General features: G+C 43.8%; 1 protein-coding gene across 2 annotated transcripts in view; it reads right to left on the minus strand.

The window, feature by feature from the left end:
• sdccag8 (SHH signaling and ciliogenesis regulator sdccag8) overlaps nt 1–24,707 on the minus strand; it is a 57,990-nt gene that overhangs the window by 28,412 nt on the left and 4,871 nt on the right. For both annotated transcript variants that reach the window (XM_084075602.1, XM_084075603.1), the window contains 7 exons: nt 24,366–24,430; nt 23,616–23,816; nt 22,632–22,770; nt 21,900–22,052; nt 21,407–21,541; nt 20,140–20,256; nt 18,324–18,466 (listed from right to left, as the gene is read on the minus strand). In XM_084075602.1, coding sequence (XP_083931728.1) covers nt 18,324–18,466; nt 20,140–20,256; nt 21,407–21,541; nt 21,900–22,052; nt 22,632–22,770; nt 23,616–23,816; nt 24,366–24,430 — 953 coding nt within the window. The remainder of the gene's footprint in view (nt 1–18,323; nt 18,467–20,139; nt 20,257–21,406; nt 21,542–21,899; nt 22,053–22,631; nt 22,771–23,615; nt 23,817–24,365; nt 24,431–24,707) is intronic.

The raw sequence follows: 24,707 nt of genomic DNA on the forward strand, positions 1-24,707 counted from the left end.
AAGCACACATATAAGCACATGTGTACACACTAGAGGACAATATGAAACTAAATGGACATACAGTCATAAAAAATAAATGCATCTACAGTAGTTGTCAAATAATAATCAAGATAAACGTGAGTTAGTACAGATTCCAAATGCCTACTATTAGATGCTAGCTGAACAAACACTTTACAAGGGCTTCAAAGTAGCTTTTTCTCTTTCACGCAATAAAAATGTGAGGCTGAAAACAAAATACAAAATATAAACCTCATTAATACGGTAATTCACTTTTTTGTTTTTCTTTTGCAAAAAAGACGTGTAGGAAGGAAAGTGACAGAAAAAAGAAAGCCTTTACTGAAACATAATCACCCATAAAATGAATATCGCCATGAAAATCAATACAGTACATAAACTGATACATCTACTCGCCTTAAGAGTGTCAAATGTTAATAGCAATTTAATATAATATACAAAAGTTCTACTATTAACCCATTTAGACCGAGGCCTATTCCAAAAACGCCTCCTAAATCCTAACCTATGATTTCTAACCTACAGTATAGCAACAACTAAAATGACACAGAGGCGTTGCCGTCTTGAAAGGTATAGGTGTAACAGGTCTAAATGGGTTAATACTGTTAGCTCTCAATCCGTCATATTTATACAAACTACACAAACGTGGTTCATCAACATGGTGATGCTTAAAATTACTCATATGTTTTGAAGGAATTGTGGAGGTGAATTGTGAATTCGACAGTTTTCATTCACATCTTTATTCAAATTATCAATGTTCATCAATATTCAAAATACAGAAGTGTGTGTGTGTGTGTGTGTGTGTGTGTGTGTGTGTGTGTCAAATCTTGTGACACCTTGAGTAGGCCCTAACGGACTTGCACAGGTTTGTGAAGACAAAGATGGAACGCAAGGGTTGCAATGGAAACGCACCGCTCACAATATAGCTCAGAGTACACATGCACGCTAGTCATGTTAACAGAGTTTACACACTCACACACACGCGTCAGACACACGCCTCTGTGCGTTTTCATGCACTCTCTTCAGCCTCTGGGTGCTTCAGTCAATCACACACACTGCTCCACCATGGCTCCCTATATGCACACACAGACAAATGAAACGCTCACACAACTGATGCAGCCTCAACACTGAAGGCTGCCTGTTTGCTCTATGCCTCTGTCCATCTCTCTATAGTCGTGCATCCGTCCAGAGTGTTCTCATCCCCCCCTCCCCGTCCCTCCCTCCTCTGTTCCCTCCCACCCTTTTTTCCTTTAACTAAACTGGCTGTGTCTCCCTCCATCTGCTGCTTCTTCCTTCAGCGGCCCCGCACCTGTTCACACCTCCTCTCCTGTTGGCCACCGCTCCTCTCTCCTCTCTCCTCTCCTCCCTCCCTCTCTCCATCTCTCTCCTATCTCCCTCCCTCCCTTTTATTCTCTGTCTCTCTGCTCAGCGCGATGCTGCCAGCCCCGGTCCTGGCTCGGCCGGCGTCTCTGTCATTCAATCCATCTGTCACCGAGTCAACTTTGTTTACAGCGGGCGAGCCCGAGCCGCTTTTTCTTCTTCAGGACGACGTGAGGGCTCTGCCTCGTCCACCACAAGGTCAGCCTCAAACCAGAACCCCACTACATCCACCGCAAGGTCAGCCGCAAAATAGAGCCCCACTACATACACCACAAGGTCAGCCTCAAACCAGAGCCACATCCACCAGAAGGTCAGCCTCAAACCAGAGCCACATCCACTAGTGGGTCAGCCTCAAACCAGAGCCCCATCCACCAAGGTCAGGCTCAAACCAGAGCCCCGCCATATATACCAAGGTCAAACGAGTCCTTTACAAAAATGCGAACAACAAAAAAATCAATTGCAGAGCGCAACTTCTAATCCACCCAAAGAAATGTTGAACAAATATGCTCTCTTCGACTCCTACGCACTGCTGCATATGCATGTGCAAGAATTTCAGGTCAGAATGTTTTATTGTCCTTTAAATTTACATAAAAATGGAGATTTGTCTTGGTTTACAAGGTGAGGCACAACCTTGCATGGCAATACACAATAATTATAACAAACAAACACAGCACAGCTTGAAAGCTGACTTTCCCCTCAACTTTCTTTAAAACACAAATGAAAATGTACGTTGCGCGCACAAGTGAGCGCACACAGATGTATGAACGGCGCATTCCCACATAAGTGAAAAAGAAAATGAGAATCCAGCTCGGTTATTGAGGCAATTAGCTTCTTGTTCGCCTCTGTCACCATCCATCCAATATGAGAGGAGATGAGTAAAAAAAAAATCTTAATTGGCACTTTGTGCAGGAAGAAGCGGCCTGGCAGTGCAGGCATCTGTGCGTTTTTTAAAAATAAATGCTCGGCATACGTACAATATGCTCCCACACTGACCCGATCCAGAAACCCTGGGACTCGACGTCAGTGTCAAATCTGTACACTACAGAAATAGTTGTGGGGAACATATGTGGCGAGGATGGGGAGGGGGAAGGGAGGGGGGTGGGGGGTCAAATCATTTACAGTCCAGAAGGTAAATTATGGAATTACCATTTAGATGCAAACTATGGTTTCAGGTTATTTTCTAAACAGATTTATTTAAAGAATGAAAGTGTCTAATATGTGGAAGCAAACCTTTTTACAGTGATGTGAGTTCTGACGTTGAATGTGTAATGTGTTTATTAATTAGTATATGGGAACACTGGTAAAAAGAAATATTACTACTAACGCCTCTTTCTGAATGTTTTTCAATTTAAATAATAGGTTGTTTTTAAATAATGAAAGAACACTATATTGCCACACTTTGCAGTGCTGCTATCCGGAGTTCAATAATGTTACTCAAAAACTGTACTTTAAACAAGGTTGCAATCATATCTTCATAAAAAAACAGATTTGGGGCGCATCGGTAGCTGCTCGGATAGTGTCAACCACATAATTGCAAGTCCGTTCCTGGTTCGATTTTAGCGGGAGACCTGTTGCATGTTGTTCCACCCTCTCTACAATCAGTTCCCTGTCTCTCTACATTCTCTTATCTGAATAAAGCAAAAAATAAAATAAAACATAAAATAAATAACAAATTGGGGATTATGCATCAGTAAACAGAGAGGAGGAGCTAACAGTGAAATATAAGTGAAAAAAGCATACATTCAGTAATAGTTAAGTTGTACAAGTAAAAAAGAAAGTTATTGAGAGAGGGAGAGAATGAGATCAACAGACAGGAAGAGAGAGAGAGAAGGATAGAGGTGCAAAGTGGCAAAGCACCACATGGAGTGGTGTGAGTGACATGCACCTGCACTGGAATCCACTTCACACCTGAGACATGCCGGATACAGCATCAAACACACCTGAGGCACACCGGATAATGCATCACACACACTACACACGCACACGCACATGCACACGCACACGATAAGCGATATTCAGGGTGCTACATTTTGTTTTCCTCTTCTATGCCCCACTCCTTAGATCTCTTTTCTGTGTTCTCCTCTCTATGTGTTGGGTTTGTGCGTTTCTGGGCCAAGAGACTGGGATCAGTGCACGTGAGAGACCCAGGCCTTTTCAACTCACTGGAGCTTGGCACTGGGGGGCGGGGGTTGTCCCACCTGGTGTGTGCCATCCTGTCACTCATCACATCACCGACAGTGACAAACTAGACGTGTCGCAATTCTGGGAAATTGCAAAGTGTGGTTGCGCCGACGCCGGTCACGGGTCGCGGCCGCCGGGACTCGAGGAATACGCCTGGAGGAATACCGAATTCGGTGCCGATCGGATCCCACGTTCGTGACACGTGCCGTTTTGATTTGAGGAAATAGGCTCCTCCCACTAAAGAAACAGGCCCCTCCCACAAATGTAGCGGGCCAATGACATCGTCAGGTCACTCCTGAGATCACTTAATTTCTTTTTGAGAGGATTGATCCCCCCCAAAATGATGTTTTTGCATCAAACGGTTACATTTTGCTCATTTGCTCATCCCCCTATGGATCAAAGAGGAAATGCTTTTGGGGATTCGTTGAGTGAACCACCCTTGACATGTGATTCAAATTGGGATTGACTGGACGTTTCGTTTTTTGGCATTTTTTGTAAAACGGGCCCCTCCCCCTAAATTTGGAAGCCAATTACGGGCGAACGGTAAGGACTATCAAAATGCTGTTTGGAGATGTTCATCGCATGGGTCCAGAGATCATGTGTACCGATTTTTGTGAAATTTGGACAAAATATGTGGGAGGAGGAGCTAAAAGTGTGTTTTGAAGAAAATTCAAAATGGCGGAAAATCTGTCCTGACGCAAATGGGCGTGGCCTATATTGGGAGTTGCGTCATGACCCAAGGAAGGATTTTATTATTCTACGACCTACGGTTCAAGAGTTATAGCCCAAAAAGTAAAGTGGGCTGTTATAGCGCCACCATGAGGCTGACTGGTGTAATTATTGTTTTAATAATTTTGCAATAAACTACAGAATGAACCTCCCCTCCAAGTCACTCTAGCCCTTACGGTTTCTGAAAAAAAATACTTGAATGGGAGTTTTTTCATTTTCCCATTAAAGTCTATAGGGACATTTAATGCACTAATAAATCAATATCAATTAAACTATGTAACCAATCTATTAGCAAATCGGATAGCCAACGATTCCCGATGAGACCGGTCAATTTGACATATGGCACAAAATTGGGGGAAAAAAACTGTGGAAGGAGTAGCGCGCCAAAATAAAGTTTATCTAGAAATAAAGTTCATCTATTACTATAGTCTGGTTGCCCTATTCGGGCAACCACACTAACTAAACTTCTTCATCTTCTGCTCTGTTCCCTTTACCCTCTCCTTCGCTTCCCCTCCTCACGGCATCTCTGCAGCTTCGCTCATCTGCCTCCTCGGCCGCTCTAACCTCCTCCACACATCTCCTTCACTCCTCTGCCGTCATCCCTCGCCTTTCCTCTTCTCCTCACCACACTGCCGTTCTTTAACTCCTCCTCTCTCTCCTCCTCCCCAACACACTGTCTTCCTTTAATTGGGATGGAAGTGATATTTTTTTGCTAAAATAAGGGTTAAATGACTATATTCAATAGAGTGTTTGTTCAGTAACAGGGGTTTCTCTATATGTCCAGCTCTTTAATAAACATTAAATAAAAATGTCAGGTCAGGATACCAATTCCTTCCAATCAGGGCGGAGAACTCAAACAGAATTGAAAGTGAAATTGGAAGTGATGAAACAAACATTTTGGAATTGGAACACTATAAAATTGAAGCTGATGGATTCTCTCCCCTGATTGGATGAAATCAGGGGGGGTGACCCACCTGAAAAATATTTTTTGTCTGTGTATTAAAGAGCTGGAGAGATGGGGAGACCCCTGTCACTGAACAACCACTCTATAACAATGATTCATATCAGAATATAGAGATTTAACTTTTTATTTTTTTTACAAAAAAAAAAACGTTTGTCTAAACGAAAGGTGTAACTCACAGTACCTTTCTTCTAAACACTTTTCTGAAAACCGTATGTTGCTATAATATCAGTGGTTCTCACCACCCAAAACTATATGTATTTGGTCGCCGACCCCACCCCCCCCCCCCCCCCCCCCATCTCAAAATATTTTGCTCCAGGGACCCCCAGAAGCAAAGATTTGATTTAAAAAATATATATATTAAAAGATTTGCACAGATTTTCATGATTTTTTCAAAAATAGCAAATCTACAAGCTCATAGCACGGCACTCGGTGCCGCGCTATGAGCTTGTAGATTTGCTATTTTTGAAAAGCCCAAAGTATAAAATTATGGCTATAGCTAAAAAATCTAAAATGACACAGATGCGTTCCCGGATTTAACGGGTTAACTCCTCCCCCTCTCTTCTGTGGCGTCTTCAACTCTCCCTCTGCGTCTCCTCCTCTCTCTCCTCGACTGCTCCCCCCCCCCCCTGTCCCCCCCCCCCCTCCCCACCCCAATCTCATCCCTCCAGTGTGACGCTCCTGTCTTTGTGATCATCTTCCCCGATGCCATCTGCTGAGGGTGGCATGTGCCCCCGCTACCTACCGGGCATGGCTTGGCACTCTCGGTGCCTTGCAAAGGGCAGCGGGCAGAGCGGGGTGGAGAGGTGGGGTGGGCCGGCTGGGTGGGCCCAGAGCGCGGAGGAGGGTATAAAAGAAAACTTAGCTATGAAAAAGGAGACGAAGAGATAAAAAGGCAGACAGCGTTAACCCATTCAATTCGGGAACGCATACTGTGTCATTTTAGGTATTTTTTTGCTATAACCAATAACCATTATTTTATACATTGGGCTATTCAAACGTAGCAGATCTACAAGCTCATAGCGCGGCACTGAGTGCCGCGCTATGAGCTTGTAGATCTTTTTGCAAATCTTTGAATATATATGTTTTTTAAAGCAAACATTTTTAACAAAAATCTAAATCCTAGCATTTTTTTTTTTAAAGAAAATCTATGTTTCTATATAATATCAGTGGTTCTCAAACCTTTTTCATGTCAAGGATCCACCCAAAATGATATTTATTTGTCCACGGAGCCCCCCCCCCCCCCCCCATCTCACCCCCGGAAGCAAAGATTTGAGTAAAAAATGTATACATTTTTTATACATACACAATGTATATACATACATGTATATACAGTACATTCAAAGATTTACAAAAATGTTCACAATATTTAAAAAAAATATGCAGATCTACAAGCTCGTAGTGCGGCACTCGGCGCCGCGCTGTGAGCTTGTAGATCTGCTTCTTTCTTTTTTTAAATAGCAGCGCTTGTATGTCTGAATAGCCAAATAAATCTAAAATGACACAGATGCGTTCCCAGATTGAATGGGTTAAAAGAGCGAGTTAGAGAGTTAGAGAGGAGAGAGGAGGAGATGGGAGGAGAGGAGAGATGAGGCGCCGTTCTGTTGGATGAAAGCTGTGCCTACTGGGCACAGTTTACTGCCCCGGATGGTGCCACCATAACAGCAGGGCCATGTGAAGGCACAAAGTCACCCAGATGACACACACAGAAAAAAAAATATATAACTTTAGCTTTTATTACATTTCTGAAACCATTCACGTTTCATGGAAGATGATGCTTCTAAACATCTATTCTACTGCTATAGTTTGATCATTTCAATTACTCTCTCATCTTAGAATAACTTCCAAATGACTGAAATCAGACGTGGCAACTGAGAACTTTAATCCATGCACACACACACACACACACACACACACACACACACACATTCACACAGTGCTGTAATGTCCACACCCAAGCACACTCAAACAAGCTAAAATAATTCACACATACACATTAACCCATTCATTCCGGGAACGCATCTGTGTCATTTTTGATTTTAACTATAACCATTATTTTATACTTTTGGCTATTCACATATACAAGCTCATATACATATACAAGCTCATAGCACGGCACTGAGTGCCACGCTACGAGCTTGTAGATCTGCTATTTTTGAAAAATCTTGAATATTTGTGCAAATCTTTGAATACATATATTGTACATTTTTAACATTTTAACTCAAATCTTTGCTTCTCGGGGTCCCTGGATCCAAATATTTTCAGATGGGGGTCCGCGGCCAAATACATATAATGTCGGGGGTCCTTGACATGAAAAAGTTTGAGCACCACTGATATATAGCAACATACGTTTTTTTCAAAAAACCTTTAGGATTTAGAAGACATTTGTAGAAGCAAAGATTTGAGTTACAAATGTTCGCTTACTGTACATTTTTTTCCACAATTTCTCAACAAATAGCAGATCTACAAGCTCATAGCGCTTGTATATCTTGAATAGCCAAATAAATCTATTAACACAGCGTACTCGACATATCATTCTCAAAAGTGAAGAGAACAGAGAAAGACGACTGCTGTGGAGGTCAGTGTGTGTAAATATTCTCAGGTACTATCACATAGTTCTGCAAACATTCCAGAAACGGAACACACACGGAAATGATTCTGACGAGAAACAGCAGACAAGAGGAAAGGAAGGTGGAGAGAGGTGAAGTACGGATGAACTGGTGAATAGCAGTGTTGATTTCGTCGACTAAAACTATGACGAAAAATGATCGTCGACTACCTTTTTTCACTGACGAAAACGAAATAAAAACGAAATAAAAACTAAGCTATGATGACTAAAACTAAGACTAAATATATTGACAATTTCATCAACAAATAAAAACTAGACTAAAATGTTAGTGAGGGACTAGTGGAGAAGAGATCCAGTAGAACTAAAAGTCATTTTATGTTTGGTTGCACTCGTGTGTTGCACTCTGAAAATAGCAGATCTACAAGCTCACAACGCGTCGCGCTGCGACGCGTTGTGAGCTTGTAGATCGGCTATTTTCAGCGTGCAACCAAGTGTAAAATCAGCCATTACGACGCCACCAAGGCACCGCCAAAATACATTTTAGTCAACTAAATCAACTGTAGATTTAGTAGATCTTATGACATTTTGTTGACTAAAACTAGACAAAAACGAAAACATTTCAGGTGACTAGAATATGACTAAAACTAACTGGAATTGTATTCAGAAGACTATGACTAAAACTAAATCAAAATTTGCTGTCAAAATCAACACTGGTGAATAGATGGATGGAAGGAAGGATGGATAGATGGATTGGGGGATAGATGGATAAATGGAAAGATGGATGGAAGGAAGAATGGGTGGGTGGATGGATGAAAGACAGAGCACTGGTGCTGTCTGTGTGTCCTCCAGCAGTAGTGTGTATGTAGGCCAGTGTCCCAGGGCACACTTGGCTGGGGTGACAACAGTTGTAGCCGACAGATTTGCCTCCCATCTTGCCTGAGGTCTCCCAGTCAGCGATCTGTCTATTCTCTCGCTCCACGGCCCCGCAGGAAGGGGAGAGAACATAGCTGTGCTACATTACCGTGCTATACTTCATACTGTGTCCCTTATTCATCCACATATTTCCGCTGGCCTAGTGGCTACATGTTAAAACTTCACACGAGTGCAAGAGTACACTAGTACAAAGATCCATCAAAATTCTGAATATCAGCGAGATGGTTTTATGCAAGTTCCATCACCACCTGTTTTAAAAAAGGACCACAGGATCTGCATGTTTATTTAAATGGACGGCCATTTGATTATCTATTTTTAACTGTAGGATTATCACAAGGTGAAAAAGTCATGCCTTGCTAATGGAACAGGACACAGAAAAGACAAGACGAGACAGGGGCGGACTACCAAACACATTTTGAAAACGCAATCTTTTTCTCAGTTAAACAAACTATCCCCGTCTAGAACGTTAGCGCAGAAACGTTGCTAACAAACATGCTAGTGTGTTACTTTGTGAACTGTAACAGCAAGCTCCCCTAAATTAGGCAGTGACATAAGGTACAAAGTATGAAAGTCAAGATAGTGTTTGATAACAAGCCACTGTGACACCCACTGATGTTATCCACTTAACCCATTAAAACCGGGAAAGCATCTTTGTAACCACTTTAACCATATTTTATACGTTGGCAATAAAAAATTGCGGATATACCAGCTCCGCGTCACTTCACGCTATGAGCTTGTAGATCTGCAATTTTTTTAATATTTTAAATATATATATAAATATAGAATATGTGCAAATCTTTGAATATTTATATTTTCTTTGCTTCTGGGGTTCTCTGGATTTGAGATGGACACATATATGGATGGATATTGCAACATAAGTTCACCAGAAAACTGTAGAAGGCATTTTTAGAATCGGCCTCAGGTCTTGATGGGTTAAAAGAAATGTGGTTTTCTCTGAAGGAGCTTCAGCAACCTCCAGCTCATTTCAGTACGGGTCACATCCATTAGGAATTCGGTATCCTGTTGGTATTCTGCTAATTACTGTGAAATCAATCAAACTAAATGAATGGAAAATGCCGTAACGAGCATGAGATGAATAGAGAACAGCAGAGGAAAGATAAAGGAAACACAGGGGAATGTATTGTGTTTCATTGGACTGTGGGTGATAGACACACAGAGAGAGAGAGAGAGAGAGAGAGAGAGAGAGAGAGAGAGAGATAGGCCTGTCACAATTATTACATAATTGTCTGATCGCATTTATTTGACATTATTTTGCAATTTACGATTTGTTACAATCGTAGCTATATACTGAAAATGTTTCACACATTTGCAAACATTTTTTTTTTTAAAGTAGAAATAGCAGATCTATAAGCTCACAACGCGTCACGATGTGTCGCGTTGCGAGCTTGTAGATTGACTATTTCCACTATTTTAAAAAATGTTTTGAAAGTATAAAATGATTCAATATGGCCTAATAGTTTGGCGATGGCAATATCTTGCCCCGTGCAATTTTTGTCCACAAAGCCTAAAAGCCACCATTAATGTCATTTTTATTGATTTGTTCCAACGTTCAATACTAAAAACACAATTAAATCGCAAAAAAGATTGTATGACAATTAATCGTCGAGTACAATTTCATGATCGCGACAGCCCAGTGATAAACAGAGAGAGAGAGAGAGAGAGCGAGAGCGAGAGCGAGAGAGAGAGAGAGAGAGAGAGAGAGAGAGAGAGAGAGAGAGAGAGAGAGAGAGATGAGGGAGAAAGAGTGAAACGGAGAGAGAGAGAGAGAGACAGAGAGAGGTGAGCAGGCAGGATGGCAGAGAGGGCACTCCGACAGCGAGGAGAGGAGAACACAGCAAGGTCTCGTCACCGGGCCAACGGGCCCACCACTGTCAACATCATGGCACTCTGTGGTGTGTACACACACACACACACAGTCACTCACACACACACACACACACACACACACACACACACACACACATACACACGCACACACGGCTGGCCGGCGGCCCTCCCAGCTGCCCTATCCGTAACTGTCTGATTAGTTGTGCTAAGCAGCCCCTCCCCTGCCAACCATGGTGCCATCTGCTACCCAACAACATGGCTGCCGACCAGACGTGCACACGCGCAACACACACACACACACACACACACACGCCACTCCCGCCTCATACCTGGCACTGCCCCGCTGCTGTCACACACAGACATCAAACTTCACACACACGCGCACATACACACGTGTAGCCCAAAGGTATCAACACTTAACATTTGCACAAAGGCATGCATATGGGCACTTCCAATTGCACACACTCGCATGCAAATGATTCAAATGCAAGCACATATCTTCAAAGGTTTTTTTTTGTGTTCATGCACACACGCAAAAAACGTGTGTGCACACTACAGTTGTAGGGTGCACAGTTGCTGCAAAGTCTGTGTGTGTGTGTTGACAGCAGCACCAAAGCAATGCCAATCCCAGGTAGGGGGAGAGGCACTGTGTTTTAGTTTTAGTGTGAGTTTGAGTGTGTGCGTGCGTGTGCGCGTGCACGCAGTGACAGCAAGGTAATGCCAATGCCAGGGAGAAAGATAGGCAGTGCGTTCTTGTGTGTGTGTGTGTGTGTGTGTGTGTGTGTGTGTGTGTGTGTGTGTGTGTGTGTGTGTGTGTGTGTGTGTGTGTCTGTGTGTTTGCTGGCACCACTCGGAGGTTCATTACGGCCCCCACTTCTCCTGCGCTACTGCGGCCCGCGTGGCACCCCGGCCCTTTTATTCCGGGCCGTGATTGGACAAGGGCCTCCCGCCGAGTTGGTTTGCAGCAGTTTTGTCGCGCCCAGATTTCGCTCGCCGCGCAAAGCGAGCCTCTGGCGGGACACGGCATCTGCTGCCTCACCTTGCTCATTTACACTTCTCCGCCCTTGCGCGCACGCACGCACACACACACACATACACACACAAACACTGACAGGCACTTCTGTTCTCCGCCTTCCCAGACCCTGCTTTCGCAATCTACTAGGGGGGAGAAGAGAAAAGGAAAGACAGGGGAAGCGATAGAGAGAGTGAGCAGGGAGCGTGACATGTTTAATAGAGTTTAGGGAAACTTTGTGTACGAGCGGCAGAGCGGTGGGCCTGGAGCTTTGTATAGCACACACCACTCTCTCTCTCTCTCTCTCTGTCTATGTATCTCTCTTTCAGGGTCACGGAAGGAGAGCGTGGCCTTAAAACAGAGCCAAGGACTGTGGTCTCATAGTGTCCCGCTTGCTGTATTTTATTTCAGTCCCGCTTTCTGTATTTTATTTCAGTGAAAAGTCGAATTTGTTCATTTCTCTCTACATTTCTCTCTCTCTATGAGCAATCACATGCATCTTGTATTGGGGCTGTGTCCAGGTTTATATTTACACCTGACGTTAAACCTTGTATAACATTGAGGAAGAATTATGGTAGAATGATCAATGATAATCAAATTATTTTGTCCACCTTTTGCTTATGAATTATGGCACAGGCCTGGTATCAATTGTTTAGACTAGAGAGCTACTGTCACCCCAATCTGGGAACCCTTTGAATTTCACAGAGCTCTGAATCTGTCTTCGAGAGATTACTACAACCCTAAATGGTAAATGGTGCATTTCTAGAGCGCTTTTATCCAAAGCGCTTTACATAGATTGTGCATTGCATGCAAGGCAGGGGTTCAGCGTCTTGCTCAAGGACACTTCGACAGTATAACTCTTCTGGGGGAGCCCGGGATCGAACTGGAAATCTCCCGGCTTCCATCCCGCCGCTCTACCGGCCACTCTACCCCTGAGCCACTGCCACCCCCGTCCACCAAGTATAGAGACAACTCATGTCCAGTTTACTAAGTATAGAGGGTTTGTATGTATGTATATTTTGACGTTATCCAATTACATCTCACCACAAAGGTTCTATGTGCAAAGGCTATTTATTGACATCGGAGTTAGAGCTGGGCGATGTGACTTAACCTCCACCTGGCGTCCCTACAGTATTTTCAACATGTCATTATAGGTGAAATTTTCCAAAAGCTGTCAAAATTATCTTCCAGCTCACAATACAACTTGTAATGAGCTTGTAGATCGCTTATTTCACCATGCAACACCATCATATGATGAAGTATAAAATATGGCTTATATATCACAAACTCAATAACAACTCAACTCTTATTTACCATTATTGCCTAGTGGTCAAATTGGGGTCAACAAGCCATTGTTAACTTGCTATGAAGTTGGGCAGTAGTTGCGCAGCACTCTCACTCTCTCTCCCTCTCTCGTTCTCTCTCTCTCTCTACGTGCCTGTGTGTGTGAGAGGAGGGGGAGGAGGGGGGAGTTTAGCAGCAGCTCGCACTGCCCTGAGATAGAGAGAGAATACTTCTCCATACGGCGGTGTTTTACCGAGATTTTTCTTGTTTTCTGCACTATGCCTTGTAATCCGCGGACGGCTTTGAAATCCACGGATGGCCTTCAAATCCGCGGTAATTTCCGCGATCGCGGAATCGCGGATTCCTGGGGGGACTAATTAGGTGCTCAATTTTTTTTAATATATTGATATTATTTCATATCACGTTTTAAAAACATCCGTTTTAAATCCATGTATAATATTGCCCGACACTAATCAGAGACAAATATCATTTTCAATACTAAACTATTAGCTCTGCCATGTAGGACAACAGAATACGTGCGAGTTTGCAATGCATAGGGCTTATACTGTAGTATACTGTAGTCTACTTCAACGTCAGTGAAGTACCTGGCGACTGATTTGACGCCATGTAAACTGACCTGTTATGTTACCCTTCTGGTACTCCAAGCAGGTAAGAAAACAACAATTACAGTAGATTTAGCAGTCTCTGTGCTTTTATCTCTCATACAGAAGAGCTCAGAGAGAAGATTACTTGTCAATAATGTTAACACAATTTCAATAAACAATTGTTCTAATAACAACGTAGGTTTACATGCATATATATTTATTTTAGATTTCTTTTTTCTTTTGCAGATGCTGATTAGAAAGCAGTCTCTCCAAATATTCTGTTTTTTTTCCCTCCCCAATATCGCTCATGATTTTTGTTAAATAAACACACTGCAGTATATTGGTTTTGCACTTTCCACATTCGGCCTGAATTCAACCACTTTCAACCTGGCTTGCCTATTTTCGGTATGTGATTATAGGCGAGAATGTTCAAAATGTTTCGCAAATGATCACAGTTGTTTTAAAAATAGGAGATCTACCAGCTCACACCACGTCACACCGTGACGCATTGTGTAGTCGCCTATTTTTGCCGCATCGACACCTTTGTACGACAAAGTATATTAGCGGTTAAGAACTAAAAAGACTGGGACATCCGACCTGAACATTGCTGTAGTCCGCCTTCACCGCTTCCTTCATCGGTTCTAATCGGATTTTCGACAAAATGCCCATTTAAAACTGGATTCTTTCCCTTTTGTCCGAGTTGTGAATCAGGGCAGCAGTGGGGCAGCATGCCAGTTCTAACTCTGAACCACAAGCCTCATGAAAATGTATGCTTAATTTTCATGTGGATAACAATACAGGCCCAAGATTTTGAGCTTTGGCTAGCCTAGCACCCGTCGCTTCCAACCGCTCCAAAGCACGTTGCGGGTGTGAAGGTCTCAGCTAAACCATCACATGTACAGCACACACACACACACACACACACACACACACACACACACACACACACACACACACACACATACACATACACATACACACACACACACACACACACACACACACACACACACACACACACACACAGGTCGATAGCTATCTGGCATGAGTTGAAACTAAAGTTATGCTGGGCAGTTTTCAGTGCAGCCTGTGGGGCCTCAGATCAGAGGGAGCGGACTGGGAGAGAGAGAGTAGAGGGAAAGAAGGCCACGGTAGAAATACAGTAGGGAGAGAGATAAAAAAGACAGGAGCAAGCAAACAAACAAACAAACAAAACCAACGCGGTAAAGCCCTCTGCTGAGTTGGAGCTGTGGACTGGTGTGTGTGTGTGTGTGTGTGTGTGTGTGTGTGTGTGTGTGTGTGTGTGTGTGTGTGTGGCGATGTGAACAGAGTGGTGGGGATTAGGACAGATCCTGGGCTGTCCAACTCACAGCTGGCTGATGATCCAATCCTGGAACGCAGCACACAGCACCAGCCGCCATGGGACCCCCAGGGCCCTCATGTGTGTGTGTGTGTGTGTGTGTGTGTGTGTGTGTGTGTGTGAGAATGTGGATATACGACTATGCCTGCACTGTAAAAACCTGAGTGTTAATTTAACCCTGAGAGTGCAAAATGTAGTGTACATTTGGTACACTCTCAGGCCTAAATTAACAGAGGGTTTTATTGTGTGTGTGTGTGTGTGTGTGTGTGTGTGTGTGTGCGTGCGTGCGTGCGTGCGTTCTTCTATAAGCATGCAATTGTGTAACTGTGTGTCTGTCTGTCTGTCTGTCTGTCTGTACATGTGGATATACGGCTATGCCTGGTGTGTATTTGTTGTCTAAGCCTGCGAATGAGTGACTGTGTGCGCGCGCGTGCGTGCGTGCGTGCGTGCGTGCGTGCGTGCGTGCGTGCGTGCGTGCGTGCGTGCGTGCGTGCGTGCGTGCGTGTGTTAAAATCAAACAGTAGACTGCTGGTGCTTTATGTGGACTGTTTGAAGGGGGGCTGTGATCATTTTGTCCGCGAGTGGTGGAGAGAATGAAAGAGAGTTAGGGACACCAAATGTTGAGAGTATCAAAGTGCTGCCTAAAAGCCTTGTCATTTAAGTGCCTGACACACACACACACACACACACACACACAGTCACACACACCAGGCCGTCACAGCTACAAAGACCCCGGCACAGGCTCTGGAGTGGACTGCGGGGGGGGGGGGGGGGGGGCAACAGAGAACGTGACGCTGACTGAACACCATAACCCCAGAAGGCCCACAGATGGACAGAGAGAGAAAGAAGAGAATTAGGGGTCAAGAGAGAGAGAGAGTTAGAGATATAGAAAGGAAGATCATCACTCGACATTTGTTCATCTGGGAAGTATTTCAAAGAGACAAAGGGAGTGGCCTAGGCCGTGGCGTCGCGGTCTAGGCACCCTGGTTGAAAATCCTTAATAGCAGCGTGCCGCGGGTTCGCGTCCCGTTCCCGACGGCCTTTGCAGCATGTCTTCCCCCATCTCTCTCCCCATTCTTCCTGTCGTCATACTTTCACTGTCCCTCTCCAATAAAGCAATAAAATGCCAAAAAAACAAATCTTTAAAGAGACAAAGGGAGTTAGGCTAGCTGTGCTGCAGCGTTAGCTACTGGTAAGATGTCCAGATGTCAGTCAGTTAGGGTTAGTCTTAGTGCGTGTCAGTTGCTGACGTGTTAGGTTGCTCCCAGTGTTTTGCCAGTAACATTTGTATGTGCAAACTAATAATGACCCCATGACCCTTTCCACTTTTGCCTATCGCTGACACAACGTTGAATACTGCTTTTTTAAAGGTAAACATTTTGGGGCAGTTTTTGCTTAATTTAGATGAAAGGACACTGACCACAGAGAGGGTGAAAGACACGCAACACAGGTGTCGAGCTGGAATCAAACCGGGGAATGTCGCACAGGTCTATCCGTTCATCTTCCGGGACGCTCCTCAGAGATGACATAATGTTAAGTTTAATGTAAGACTATAGTGTTTATAGCTTTAAATCTGGTGTCACTATTTTGGGTATGTCACTATAGGTGACATCTACAAGCTCACAACACGTCGCATTGTTGCACGACACCATCGTAGAACGAATATAAGAAGGGCTTACAGTAAGTGGTTTAAAGTGTTAAACAAGATAAATGTTTTGCTTACAGGTATAATTATTCTGAATTCCTGATTGTGACAGACCCCAATTCAGTATGTGTGTGTAATGCTCATTGTGAGTCATGGGGGTAATGGAAAGAGATGTGTGTTGTTCAATGTAAGAGGGTGGACATTAGCGACAAATAAACAAAAGAAAAATGAATGCCTACACCGACTGCCTTAAATTATACTAACATGAAGACATATTCAACTTTTTGTCACTCACACACACACACACACACACACACACACACACACACACACACTTGAGATTGTTTAGCCCTCTAGAACGGGTCAAAGTCACCATGTTTCCACATTAATATGCATGTCATTCTCCACAGCTGGCTGGAATGTACTCACATGCCTGCGCGCGCACGCACACACACTCACTCACACGCGTGCACCCGTGCCCTTTATCCCTAACATGAGCACGGCACACGGCACACGGCGGTGCCATGCAGCCAATGTGTTACCGCTGGCCAGCTGACAGACAAACACACTTAAACACTGATCAGAGCCGTGCACAGCAGCCGACACACACTCTACACACACACACACACACACACTCAAAATCACACACACGTGGATCCCGCTGCCTTCAGCGCGGCGGGGGCACTGCCTCCACATCTGTGCCTGTCTCAGACACCTCGACAGCGGGCTGCGGGGGTGAGAGAGACAGAGAAAGGAGAGACAGATAGACAGAGAGAGAGAGAGAGAGAGAAAGGAGGGGGGGGAGAAAAGTGTGCCCTGGGCGGCTGGCATGGGCTATCACGGTACCGGCATGGAAAGAAGGGGGAAAATGGCAGCCAGCGGATGGCAGGAGGGGAGTGAGAGAGAGAGAGAGAGAGGGGTGTGTGTGGGGGCGGGAGGGTTGATAAAGGGATGCAGAAACTGATGGAGGAAGGAATAAAGAAAGAGACAGGGAACGAAGGACAGAGAACGGGTCCGAAGGACAGAGGGAGGGGTGAGGGAGAGGTGAACGGGTGGAGGCAATAAGAAACGGAGAAGAAGTTGGTGTGTGGGGCCTGTGGGGGGGTCGATAGGAGGAGGGATGAGGGAACATAGGGATGGATGGATGGATAGATAGATGGATGGATGGATGGAATGATAGACTGAGATAGACGGAGGGAGGGAGGGAGGGAGGCCGGTAGTGCCTGTGGTGAGGACGGTTGCAGGGCTTAGGCAGGCGGTGCCAAGGCCAGACTGTCCAGTGAACGTCAGACGCACTGCGCCATCCTTGTGTGTGTGTGTGTGTGTGTGTGTGTGTGTGTGTGTGTGTGTGTGTGTGTGTGTGTGTGTGCCAAGGATGGGAGAAAAAGCCTTGGCCCCTCTGGAGCTGTTGCTGGGCTGGGTAGTGGCTTGATGGCAGAGAACGGTGTGTGTGTGTGTGTGTGTGTGTGTGTGTGTGTGTGTGTGTGTGTGTGTTGTGTTATGTTGTGGCATGCCTAACAGGATTAGAGGTGACCTGGTGGGGTCCAGTTGGTACCGGGACCATGGCACAGCGGTGTGTGTCCGTGTGTGTGTACGTGTGTGTGTGTGGCTTGTATAATAGGATTAACAGTTACCTGGTGCGGTACAGTTGGTGTACTGGTCTGAACTGGACTGGACTGGGGCTGGGGCTGGGCAGAGGGCTGGGGACGCTGCGTGTGTGCGGGCGTCCGCGTGTGTGTGTGCATGCGCGCTATGTGTGTACGTACGTGTGTGTGGTGGCATGTATAATAGGATTAGGTACTACCTGGTGAGGTGCAGTTGGCGCTGGGTGTTTGCCAGCTGTTCTGCCAGGCTCACGGCTTCGGCCTGCCATTGGCCCCCGTCCTTCTGGACCGCCTCCAGGTGCTGCCGGCAGCCAATCAGCTCCAAGTTCAGCCTCTCCACTTCCTGTCCCGCCGAGAGGGGGAGGAGGGAGGAAGCGAGAGGTGAGAAGAGAGTCTTACACAATAAGCCCCCCTTATGACCTCCTTGCCGAAAATGCACCAATAAAAGCCCTCAGGGTTGAATGGTGTCTCAGCAGACCAAGGTTAAGAATATATACACAGTCAAATCTGCAGTGTTAATTTAACTCTGAGAGGGTACAAATGACCTTACAGGTCCATTTGGTTACATTTGTACACTCTCTGAGCTAGATGTGGACAAATTAAAAAGGTACTGCAAGTTATATATTTTTTTACAATAAGTGTTAAATAGCTCTATATTCCCACAGTAATCATTGCTACAGTATAGAGTGCTTGATCAGAAACAGGGGTCTCCCCGTCTCTCCAGCTCTTTAGTAAACAGAAACTGAAAAATGCTTTCTCTCTCCTGATTGGATGAAATTGGTGACCCTGAGCAACCTTAAGATGTATTTTATGTTTACTAAAGAACTGGAAAGACCAGCAGACCCCTGTTCAACTTCTCTATATCAATGATTACTATCAGAATATTTTAGATCATAAGAATTTTAACAAAAAAAAATAAAACAAAAAAAGGTTTGTAAACCAAAACAAATACCACTTAAACTACCTTTAACACTGAGGATTTTACTGTGCAGGGTCCAGTTCAGGAATGTGGGTCAAATGAACCGTGGAAATATTATAATTATAATATTATATAATATGATATAATATTATATATTATAATTATAACACGCTGAGATAGCAGGGCTGCTAGCAGGGTGCAATTGGACATTTTCTACCCATCTTCTGTTACTGTAAAATAAGCATTTGGTAGTTTCTTATTATTTGTAGTATTCAGCCACAGCCTAAGTGTATGAGAGCTTATACACCAGAACAAAGCAGGGCTCGCAACTCACTTGTTTAATGCTCCAAAGGTTTTTTATTTTGCGACAAACAGCAGATACAACGTTTCGACCCTTTCTGTCTTTTTCAAGAGCTTATACACCAGACACCCACTCTTACCTTCCAAAAATAACACAACCATCTCTAAGCTGGTACAGTAAGTCCCTTTCATACGCAGTTCTACTACTGTTATCTGTGATCTCTGTTGTTTATGTGAACCTGTGGCTCCTTCGGGTGCCCTCTGTCCCTCATCGGTGCAATTCATATTCATATTTATGAATATGAATGCATGTGCCCACATGCCAAAGTGAAAGGTGGAATTGAATATGCAAAGCAACTGAATTTGGTTGTTGGTTGTTGTTTATTTCTAATAAAAGTAATTCCAAGAACTACATAAAATTAAGAAAATCACAATACTGCACAATGTATTCATTGTTCTTGTTCTGTCTAATGGGTCAGTTCACATGACTGAGTTGTACTGAGTTTCAGGACAATTAAGGACACCAAGACATTTGCAGCACACGGTAATATTATATGCGTAATTTGAGTTCCGTGTACAACGGCGTCGCAGGCCGAAGATAGCAGATCTAAAAGCTCACAACACGTTGCGGATGCAACACGTTGTGAGCTTACAGATCGGCTATTTTCAGTCTGGGGCGACGTCATACGACAAAATATACAGCAGACCGGGATTCAAGTGTTAATTCATCACTGAGGATTTTACCCCGCATAAGTAATTCGCTGATCAGAACCCCGTTCCGAACGAGTGTGACTGACCTGTGCGGCCTGCTCTCTCAGTCGGGCGGTCTTGGTGCCGAGGTCTCGGAGCTCTCTCTCTGCTTCGTCCCTCTTCAGCTGTGCCTGGCTCACCTGGTAGCGCAGATCTACAAGCGCCTGCGGAAGAGAAAGGCAAGGTAAATAACGACTGAACATCTTTCCCCCGCATTATGCTCATTATGACGTTCATCATCTTCTACTAGTAGCTAAACAGGGTGTAACAGTTTGAATGTTTGTTATTTTAACTCATGAGTGTGTGTATACTGTGTCAACATTGAACACACACAATTCTGATTATAATCTCTCAGTGTCAAGACCTTGATTTTAATTGTCTTGTGTTTTACCTTAGAAAAACGTGTTTAAAAGCTATGGGTTTTTACAGTATATATCTTATATATATTGACAAATTAGTTGTGTTAACTCAAACTGAATCAAAAGAAACCATAGAACTGAATTCACAGGGACAACTAATTATATTATCCACATAATGTGCTGTCAGCATAAGCATGCATTACTGTCTTTAAATAGAAGGTATAATATTCTTGAAAGGATCTGTACTCCTTCTCAAAAAGGAGTGCGTTGTGAATATGCTGAAATAATAAAGGCTTTGGCGCCCTCATTTGGAATTAAGAAACCATTACAGTCAAGGTAGAGAATTCAGCACGACCGGAGTGGGATTCTTATTATAGACCTGTGGGGTTCAGGGACTCCCTGGGGGTTCTAAATGGACCCTTACAGCTCTGTAAGTCTGCAAGCGTACAAATGGGACAAATGGTTCCATGTTTTTTGATTTTGCTTTGTTGTTTTTAACCCATTAAAACCGGTAAAGCGTCTATGTCATTTCAGATTGTAGCGTTGGCTGTTCAAAAATAGCAGATATACTTTGTGCCGCGCTGCAAGCGTATACATCTGCTTTTTTGAAAAATCTTGAAAGTGTTTGAAATATTTAGTTTAGAAGGCATTTGTAGAATCAGCCTCAAGTTGAAGCCAGCTTTGTAGATTTTGTAGCAGCTACAAACGTCGGGTGTCACTTTGCAGCTTCATGTCGCTGTGGCTTCCATTGAAAATGTATGGTAGCCTGTTAGCTTTGTAGCTGCCAGTGTGAACGCAGCATCAGAGTTATGGGGGTCCTTGAAATAAATAAAAAAAGGTTTGAGAGCCACTGTTTTAGACAGGTTAGTGTTGAGAGAGAGTTGGAGTGCAGATACAATAGGGGGATGGACACGCAACACAGGTCACCAGCCGGAATCAAGCCAATAAGACACACCTTGGTCCCGTCTTGTTCCTGATTGGTCAGTTTGCGTAGGGTATCATCCAGCTGATTGGTCAGTGAGCTCTTGTCTCTGTCTGCTCTGTCCAGTTGTCCTTCCAACTCAGCCACGCGCTGGGATAGACTGGTCACCTGACACGCACGCACGCACACGCACACACACACACACGCACACACACATTGAAAAAGAAAGAAAATCGATCAGTCAGTAACACTTGTAAACACACACACGCACACATTCGTGTCTTAACAACAACCCTAGCGTCCCTGGGGTGAACAAACAGCTCACAACGTGTCGCATTGCTACACGGTGAGCTTGTAGATCAGCTATTTCTATTATATATATATATTTTCTGTTCTAAAAGAAATGTGTGCATCGGAAAAAAGGAGCTGCACTGTCGAGCAGCACACTGGTCTACTAAGAATAGGGTTTAAGTGGTAATGTACTCTCACAAGTATAGTTAAGACCTGCACATACACACAGACTTACAGACTGTGCGAGTTCCTCTTTCTCCTTGCGAGCTGCAGTGCGGCCTTCCTCTCTGGCCTTTGCCACTCTCTCCTTTAGGGCCTTGGCCTCCCACTCCATGTGCTCCCTCTGTCTGGCCAGCTCCCTGGAGAGCTGCTCACACTGCACCTCCACCTACACACACGAGACAAACTCATACAGTTATATAGAAAGATAAAAAATACATTACTGACGCTAAAATAATGATAAGCAGCGCTGAATAGAAGACAATAAATCAACAAGTGTGAGTGTGTCTCCACGCAAGTGTGTTATATCTAAGGGCATGAAACAAATTTTAATGAACCAGTCACACCATTTAATTGCTACTTAGAAAAATATGTTTATAATTGTAAAAATCAGCCGTGTTGATTTGTTTGGATTTAATCCAGCACAAATCAACAAAAGAACAAAACAAGCTACACCGGGGTTCAAAGGTTACATTTTTGGCTTTGCGTTATAAAGTTTGGCTAATTGGCTAAAACATACCGAAGCAGTTTCCCGTCCATCGCCGACACTTGGGTCAGAGGCCAATTAATTTGAACTTTTAACAACTTAAGCCCTATTTTCAACTTAAATGTATGACAGTGTGGCACAAAAGTAGCTACAAGCTCACAGTCACAACTCACCGCATTGCGACATGTTGTGAGCTTATAGATCTGCTGTTTTCACTATTTTTGGAAAAGTTTCGACAATTTCTTTGAAAGTGAGTCTGACCCTGGTCTTCTGCAGCTTGAACTCCTCAGCCATCTCCACGGCCTGTTTGACCTGCAGACAGGCTGACCACTCTCTCTGCTGCGCCTCCTGCTGGCTGACCCGCCCCGCGCACAGAGCCGCCATCAACTCGTCACGCTCCCTTTACAGACAGATGGACGGGCAGACACACAGGAACACAGACACGAATCGGCACACATGCACATGCAAACACACAGACAGACGGGTGTGTGAGCCCACAGTACAAACACCGATTGTGCACAATTTACAATTTAGGCATTTAGCAGATGGTCCTATCATAAGCAATGTACAAATGTATGTGAAGGCCAGAGTAAAGCTGGCATACTTCAAAAGCAGTTGATTTTCTTTTTTTTTGTACTTGCTGAAACCGGAAACATTCTCTGCAGACACAATTGCATGTGTCTCATACTCTATGTGGCTCCACAGTGAACAGTGAACAGTGATTTTGCACCCTGGATCTCCACTCTTTGTTTTCATCATCTTAACCCATTAAGACATGAGGCCGATTCTACAAATCGTCTTCTAAATCAGTACTTCTCAAAACTTTTCCGTGCAGTGGACCCCCATCTGAAAATGTTTTGTGCCAGCGACCCCCAGAAGAGTAGATGTGTTTCACACACTTTCAAGATTTTTCAAAAAATTATCAAAAAAATTGCAGATGAAAGGCAAGCTTGAAGATCTGATAATTTTGAGAACTACTGTTCTAAACCACTGTTCTAAATCCTTAAGTTTTCTGAAAAAAATACTTTTGCTATATATATTTAAAAAATATATTATTGTCACAATAAGACATCATAATATTAATATATTTGGTCAAAAGAATTCATGATATTTGATTTTGCCTATATCACCCAGCCCTAGTGTGTGTGTGTGTGTGTGTGTGTGTGTGTGTGTGTGTGTGTGTGTGTGTGTGTGTGTGTGTGTGTGTGTGTGTGTGTGTGTGTGTGTCATGCTCGCCACACTGACTTGGTGAGCCTCTCAATGGCCTGGACGTGCACGTTTGTGTGTGTCCCGGCCAGGACGGCTTCATGCTGGGCACATTTCAGACACAGGCCTGCCACGCGGGGCGCACTGCCAGCCTTCGCACTCTCCGCGGCCTGCGCCTCCCTGCGTCTGAGACGAGCTTTCACCTCCCCACACTCCTTCTGACTGATGGACAACTCCTTCCTGGTGGTGGACGAAGCGGCAGAGGACAGGATAGAGGAGAGGTAGTGGAGGGAGGGAGGGAAGGAGGGAGGGAGAGTGAGAAATGGCAGGGGAGGGAAGGAGAGTGAGAAATGGCAGGGAGCGAGAAACAAATAAAGCATTTTCCATTTCTGAAATGATCATTTCATTTGCGACATTGCTTCTATAACCTCCATGGGAATAACACACTGAAAATTAATTTCAACCATAAATGTGAGAGCATCTGGCAATTGGTTGACATCAAAACTGTTCTAAATAAATAATATAAATATATCTTTCACTGGATGTATGCACAGCACGCAGTATTCCAGATACTACATGCCTTAATTGGCAAATGCAATTTATGTAGTGGTAATTTACCTTACCACTTCAGTTTTCCAAAAGTAGCGAAAATTGCAGATCTACAGATGAACCAGTAGATCTATACTATTCTTGTTATTTTTGTAAATAAAATAAAAAATATTTTTTTTTTACACTCATTTTAAGTAGTGGTTCACACAAATAAGCCAATGAATGAGTTTAAGTACTGACCTGAGAGATACAACTTGGGACTCCAGAGTTTCAGTCTGTGCCTGATACATCACCTTCAACTGCTCCTAGAACACACATAATTGTACAAAATTGAATGTACACATTTTGGAGAATTTTAACATCTAGGGATGCAACAGTTAATTGATTTTAATTAAATAATCTATTTTGGAGGGGGGGGGGTCAATTTAGTTGATTATAAAATATCAATTGGATTTTTTCGCATCAATTCATTGTTACATAATATTTTCATTTAAACATAAAAAAATAAATCTATGCTTCTCGATTTTTGGATTAAACGAAAAAGTAATGGACTGAATAATCCCTATGAAAATTATGGATAGA

This window comes from Gymnoscopelus microlampas (assembly GCF_963454915.1).
Source record: "Gymnoscopelus microlampas genome assembly, chromosome: 13".
NCBI classification, from domain to species: Eukaryota; Metazoa; Chordata; class Actinopteri; order Myctophiformes; family Myctophidae; genus Gymnoscopelus; species Gymnoscopelus microlampas.